We start from the raw sequence: 7500 nt of genomic DNA, 5'->3' as shown, positions 1-7500 counted from the left end.
ATGAGCTCTACTGCATTGTATATAAAGTATATATTTATATATATATAGTTCAGTGTATATTCAGTGCAGCTTCATCTTCTGTATTAAAAGTGACAGGAACCTGAAATCAAAGCTCTGTTTTGTGTCTGTTTGGAAAAAGTGATGTGTGACGTCAGCCTGCTGACCTCAGCTCTGATGTAACCACGCTGGGCTGGAGGGCCGGAGCGTCGGCCGGCGTGTTTCTGTTTCTCTGTGTGACTTCACAGCGTTGAGGTCTCAGGCTGGTTGATGTCATCTGCATTGTGTCAGGGAGCTGGAATGTGCAGATCTGATGGTTCTGACCAATAAACAGTCTGTCGCTGCTCAGACGGACCCTGGTTGAGTCTGGAAATGTCATAAAGTGTCTGCAGGCGTGCTCTCGCTCTGAAGAGCCTCCTGGCCCCCGAGCTCCCGGAGATCTGAGGAAGCCTCAGACACGGTTTAAGAGAACGGTTGTTGTTCCACAGAACAAAAACTGAAGGAGGCAGGTGAACAGTGAGGAGGCCGTTTGGTGTTTACCTGCACAGAAACTCTGCTGTTTGACAGAAATCTCATTAAAGCAACTTCTTCTGCTCCAAATCTTCAGGAGTTTGATGATGATGATGATGAGACTTGATCCAATAATTCTTCATTGGCTCCACAGAAAATGAACTGAGTCATTTCTCATTTCTGCTGATAATGGAAAACAGTTGCTGTGTCTCAGGCTCCTCGTCCTCCGGTGGCTGCACCTGAAGACGTCGCAGCAGAGCCACTGCCACCTGTTCACTTCCAGTCTGTGTGAGCGAGGAGGCTTCACGTGGAGAAACAAATCTACTGTGTGGCTTCGTGTGGAGTTCATCTTTCTGTGAACTTGATATTCATGTGTGACTGTGTCCTAAACGCAGGACAAGCCTCCTAAACCCCGATCCTCTTATTTCGCTCATCACGCTTTTCATGGGCCACGTTTGACTGAGTCCTCTGAGTTTGGACACAGCTGACCGAGTGGAAGAGCCAGGAAACAGCGTCAGGAGAGCTACTCTTCGTTTTCTTCCTGCGACTTCTTCCTCTTCCTCAGAATGAAATTGAAGCTGAGGAGGACATCAGGGTCACAGATGATTCTTGACTTGTGTCGCTGCACATGCTGATGACTTTGAAGGCGATGGCTGCTTATTTTAACTCCTGCACAGTTTCAGCTCTTTGTCGACGCAGTGTCTGAACTCTAGTCAGCTGTCTGTCTGTGTGTGACTATAACATCTGAGGAAACATAATGAAATTAGATTCAATAATCTGAAAAGAATTTAATTCTCAGGCTGAAAAGTTAAATGTTTCCTTCACCTCAGTATTAATCTTTTCTTTCGTCTGGTTCTCTGTGTTTTTCTCTCATCACACTTTCACACTGTGAACGGTCCTGAATCCGTCACCACTGTTTTCCAGACTTGTTACAAACGATAACTGCTCAGACTCCTCCGGCCCGAGTCTGGAGCTGGAGCAGATTTGTCGGCATGAATCAGCCCAGAGCTGCCGACTCAAACCCAAGTCAAGTCTGGCAGCGTGGAGAGTGGGCTCACATGTGGGCCTCCGGTGCCAGACCTCAGCCGAATGTGCAGACGCTCAGCCGCACTCAGACTGACTTGATGAGGGCCAATGACTGTGGCTCTCACAGACCTGCTCGTCAGCTGCGGGTCTGACATCCGCCGCTCAGGATCACAACGTTCAACGTGTTAGAGTATGAAGCACATAAATCCAGAAAACGTGGACGACAGTTAAAAGCTAAAAGTTATTCTAAAAAAAACTACACTTCCATCATCAAACACACGATAATCTGTGTGTGTGTGTGTGTGTGTGTGTGTGTGTGTGTGTGTGTGTGTGTGTGTGTGCGTGTGCGTGCGCAGGAGAAGGTCACATGTTGCTGTGGTTTCTCTCTCGATGACTTTATTTCCTCTCAGACGTAATGACTGAGAACATCACACGACTCTGAGATAGAAGCTGTTGATTGTTGTCAGATGTGAACCAGGACGAAGTCGCCGCTCTGCAGGCGACGCTGGGAAAGTATCCGAGGAAGGATTCGGATCGTGCCTGTGCTGCGTCACCGCCACGTTTCCCGGGGTTCACCTGTCAATCAGTGGGTGTGGGTGGGGCTGAGAGCGTGATGATGACAGAGTGAGGAGAGAGAGCGACGTGGCTGCAGCTCCGCTCAGAGAGGAGGGGTCGTTACACATATGGACTAAAGTCTGCAGTTATTGGCTAAGTGACGGTTGAGCTAGCGTCAGTGCTAAACACAAGCTCATGGGAACCTCATCAGTTCGGAAGTTAAACCATCATATGAATCAAATGATGGACGACACGTCTCCTCCCACTGTACAGAAATCAAGCCAAATTATCTCTGATACAAACGCTGCCATCTTGTGGTCATGACGTCATTTGCAGTCAGAGTCTGTGCAGTAGTGATTGTGGAGCCGTAGAATTGAGGCCCCTCCCATATGTACTCTCACCCAATCCTGAGTCAGTCTCAGCTGTCAATCATGACAATCAGCCTGTTTTTATATCGTCAAATTAAACCAAACTGATCAGAAACAAACATCAGTGAGAGAAGAACGAGCTGAAACGACAGAAACATCTTTGACAAACATTTATTTTACGTCGACTTTGATATTTTAGTTTGGTCCGTGTCCCATCTGCTAACATGGAGGAGGTTAATGACCTGTACTGCGGCCGGGCCACCAGGGGGCGATCAAAATGATTTGGCTTCACTTTTGCCAGCTGTCATGTTGTCATCTTTATTTACTCTGTGGTCACAGTGTGTGTGTGTGTGTGTGTGTGTGTGTGTGTGTGTGTGTGTGTGTGTGTGTGTGTGTGTGTGTGTGTGTGTGTGTGTGTGTGTGTGTGTGTGTGTGTGACTGTGTGTGTGTGTGTGTGTGTGTGTGTGTGTGTGTGTGTGTGTGTGTGTGTGTGACTGTGTGTGTGTGTGTGTGTGTGTGTGTGTGTCATCTTCTTTTCAGTTTTCTCTCTCTCTTATTCCTCTTCTCACTTTGTTATCAATCTTTTCCTCATCTTCTCTCTCTTCACTCCCTCCCTAGTTTGTGTTTCCTCCTCCCTCCTCCTCTTGAATCCTTCCTTCCTCACGCCTTGTGCTCGTAGACGTGACGGAGCAGTGAGTAAACGTTGTGTTCAGGTGTCGTCTGGACTGATTCTGGATGAAGTTCGGTGACGTTGTTCGTTAGCTGTCGGCCTCTGGTAGGTGGTGGCTTCATTTATCAGCTCTGGTGAGGCTTCCTGTTTGTTGTCGTTGGTGATACATTTCGTAGTTTTGCGTATTCTAAGCTTCTGTAGCTGAAGTTGTATTTGAGTTTTGAACTGAGCTCTGGTTGCTAGAGATCCCGAGTTGAAGGGTAGACTCCGTTAGCATGTAGCCTTTGAGCCGTTGAGGACGACTCTACTTTCACTCTGCTTGTGCTCAAACTGTGAGCTTGCACTCAGACAGATTCTCTGTGCTCCAGGTTCAGCTCTTGTCATCACGCTGCTTCTCTGCTCTCAGATTTATACTTCTTCACTTCTTTGTTTGTTTGTTTCACGTGTCAGAGATGCTAACTTTAGATCAGCTGACTGACACCGAGATTAAACATGATCGATTATTGATTAATTATGACTAAACCCTCCATCTCTGTGATGATGTCATCTTCCTGTGCCAGGGTTTGGGGCGAGGAGTCAAGCAGCCGTTTCCGTCTCTCGGAACCTTCATCTCCACGCTGAGCCAGAGGAGGGACTTAGGGGGGCGGGGCTTGGCTGGCGGCATGACGGGCGCCCTGAGCAGCACCCTGGGGCCCCGACACGGTGAGTCAATCATTGAAGACGTCACTTTAACCACGATTTGAGATACTTCTGCATCAAGATACATGGCAAGTTAAGACAAGTCCAAAAACCTGGTCTATTTAACTCACTGTATTTACACTGAGGTTAGTTCAGTAACAACTAGCAGCCAACAGTCGGGTCAGGAGCCAGGCACTTAGCCTGTTAGCCTGTTAGCCTGTTAGCCTGCAGCAGCTTCTTCAGACGCTCCATATTCATCTGTAGGATTTCAAAGTATTGAGCAGCAAAGAACTGTTTAAGTATGAGTCAGTTCACTGTCTCTGTCCGCTCAGAGCCGGCGTGTTCTCCGTCTCGGATGTAATGATGTGTTACTTCCTGTGTTTACTGTTCGCTGGATGCATGTGTTCAGACTCTGTTTATGTTGAGCTGAAACACTCGTGTCTCCAGTGTTCGAGGTTTTCAGGAGAGAAAGGAGAAGCTGTTCCAGTTTTCCAGTTGGTGACTGAGCGTTTAAAAAAATCCCACTAATTGGACATTTGCAGACATTCTTATTGCGTGATTCAGGTTTCACAGTTTCTGCCTCTTTACTGAAATATTCTGCCTTTTCTACCTTCAGTGGATTGAAGCTTTCAAATCAATATAATAATAATATGAATTTACTTTCACTGAGGTCTCAGAAAATAAAGTTGTGAAGAATCAAGTAAAAAACAAAACAAATCAAGACGACAAACACATCATCATGTTTTTGACGGCAGTGATGTAGTTTGTGTTTTCTGGTTAAAGGGGACGTTACTTCCTGTTAATGGCGAGGTTATTTCTGTCTGCTGTGAGAACGCAGACTCACCAGCCGGCTTTGTCACCACGGCTACCGGTGCCAGAATAATTATGCAAACCTCCGCCCCAAATGAAAACCATATGAAAGTTAAAACACACACACACACACACACACACACACACACACACACACACACACACACACACACACACACACACACACACACACACACACACACACACACACACACACACAGATAGTGCAGCTTTCCTCAGGCCCGTTACAGTTGCTGGACAATCCCCACAATTTCCTACTTCACCTGTAAAGTATTACGGGAGGTTTTGTCGTTCCTTCTAAACGCTGTCACTTCTTGTGTGAAGCAGATTTCAGATTTCACTGTAAAACCAACAAAGTCTCCTCAACACGTTGAGTTGTTCACATTCTGTTTGTTCATGACAGAAAGCCCCCCCCCCTTCTTGTCCTCCCGTCGTTCTGGACGGTCGCACATGTTCAATCTGATTGTGGACTGTGGCGTTCACTCAGGAACAACAACTTGAATTAACGAGCAGCACAAGTCGACTCACCTCTCGGCTGCAGTGAACTTTGATGAGGAGGAAGATGGAGGACGATGAAGATGACTCTTCTGATGAAAGGCTGTCATGGTGACCGGGGTTTGTTGCTGGCAGGACTAAATTGGGTGATGCACAGGCTGACACAGCAGGGGTAGTTAATCTGGAGCAGAGGTGGAAAGTTGAGAGTCTTCATCTTCTCTTTCACTGCTTCCATCAGCTGTTCTCTTCTGTGACGCTGTCAATCTCCAATCAAGCTTCAATCAGCAAAACAGATCATTCATGTCATGACGTGGTTGATAGGAAACAAACTGGATATTCATGGTGTTTCCCTCCAGCTCTGCTTTTTCAATTTACACACGGAAAACCTGAATGGAACCGAACATTTAATATCTTTTAAATCAAGTTTTGAGTTTAATACGTTTTCCTCTCATCAGAGGTTTAAAAATCAGTGAATTCATGATGACATACAGAAAGTACACGACGTACGTGTCACTTCCGCCCCAGGAGAGAGGAATTATGGCGGCAGATGAAAACAAAGTCCAATGAGAAGACATAATGTTTGTTGTATAAAAATAGAACTGATGTTATATCTCCTGTTTTGATGTATCAGAACCCGAGTGCAGAATCAGCGCCACCTACTGTTTATCCTGCGAACCAGCTCCAATATTAAGGTGACATGAGGTTACAGTGGTGAATCAAAGCACATTCACGGTTTTGTAAAACTAGAAACACAGATGGATTAATATACAACAGTGAATAAGGCAATAGGCTGGATTTGAACCTTTGACCTCTATGTCTAAATCTATGGCTGCTCTGCTGTGACCTTTGGATTCGATCACATTCATTTATCCGTCTGTCCACCTCTGAATTAGTGAAGCTTTTATCTCCTGCTTGTCTGTCCACACATCCAGAATGAGCACCCACAATGCACCTGGAGCGGCCTGCTCGAGACAATAGTTACTGTGGAGACAGAGACAGCAGGAGGCTGATTAAAAACAAAATGGATAGATGGTGAAGAGGAGAGGGAGGGTGGGTGAACGTGTGTGTTTCTGCAGCCTGTGATTACACACTGATGGGTGTGTGTGTGTGTGTGTGTGTGTGTGTGTGTGTGTGTGTGTGTGTGTGTGTGTGTGTGTGTGTGTGTGGTAACAGGAAATACAGTTTGTATTATGTGTTTCTTTTTCACTCCATCCATCATGTAAGCTGTGTTGTGTTATTGGCACCAGTGAGATTGATCATTAACATAAAAATAACACTTACAGATTCCAGTCAACACAAAGAATTACATTTAAAGAAGTGATCTTATTGTGATATTGTGATGTTGACTCAACATTTTGCAGCTGATTAGCTCAACATGTGGTTCAGGGTCACAGCAGCAGGAACACGTTGAGCACAGCCTGTTGTGTGTGCAGAAGCAATGGTAACATTTCAGAATATGAACATTTTAATAACATGTTTTTAATGTAGTTAATGGAAGTGACTGAAATGAAGGTGAGCCAGTTAGCGAGTGTTTTTCTTTCTCGTGCAGGGAGAGAGCTTCCTCCGATCTGTAGCGACGTTCGTCAGAAGCAGCGTTTGTCCATCGACACTCTGCCTCCAGAGGTCAAAGCCCCGTTCCCCTCTGACCCCGTCCTCCCGCTGAGGACCAAGACCACCAGGGAGTTCCAGTGAGTCCCCGACACAAACACTGTTGTCTGAGCGAGGCCTGGATTGTGTTTTGAGAATTGTGTGTGTGTGTGTGTTTGTGTGTGTTGCCAGGGAGGACATGGAGCAAGCCGTCCAATCAGAGGACTGGAGGGACGTCCGAGAGTTTTACCTGACCACCTTTGACTCCTTCATAGAAATCAACGCTGCCTTCAAGGTAGAACACACAAACACACACACACACACACACACACACACACACACACACACACACACACACACACACACACACACACACACACACACACACACACACACACACACACACACACACATCATCCTCATTTTCATTCCTTGTTTCCCAGCGAGAGGCGAACGGATCGTTCAACACCATAGACGACTCAGGAGTCAACGCCAAGTTTGTCAACGCTGTTTACGACGCACTGCTCAGCACAGTAAGCACAGAGACACACAAACACACACACACACACACACACTCATTAAGGTGCCCAGATCTCACCATAAATTCTAAATTGTTTTAGTTTTAAAAACGTCTCCGTCCAGACGAGCATTTTATCTCCATATCAGAAACAATCTCTGTCCGCACTAACACACCTGAACACACAGGTCACGTGACCGTTCACTGGTCACGTGGTGTAAACAGGAAGTAGACTGTCTCCTCTGCAGCTGGTTGCTTAGTAACAG

General features: G+C 46.2%; 1 protein-coding gene across 2 annotated transcripts in view; it reads left to right on the top strand.

Annotated features, from left to right (window-relative positions):
• Nucleotides 1-7500, top strand: part of hectd2 (HECT domain containing 2) — a 39280-nt gene that overhangs the window by 10253 nt on the left and 21527 nt on the right. For both annotated transcript variants that reach the window (XM_035173155.2, XM_035173154.2), the window contains exons 2-5: nt 3687-3828; nt 6680-6818; nt 6910-7012; nt 7161-7250. In XM_035173155.2, coding sequence (XP_035029046.1) covers nt 3687-3828; nt 6680-6818; nt 6910-7012; nt 7161-7250 — 474 coding nt within the window. The remainder of the gene's footprint in view (nt 1-3686; nt 3829-6679; nt 6819-6909; nt 7013-7160; nt 7251-7500) is intronic.

The sequence above is a fragment of the Hippoglossus stenolepis genome, chromosome 12 (genome assembly GCF_022539355.2).
Source record: "Hippoglossus stenolepis isolate QCI-W04-F060 chromosome 12, HSTE1.2, whole genome shotgun sequence".
NCBI lineage: Eukaryota > Metazoa > Chordata > Actinopteri > Pleuronectiformes > Pleuronectidae > Hippoglossus > Hippoglossus stenolepis.
This window is presented reverse-complemented; position numbering and strand designations above follow the sequence as displayed.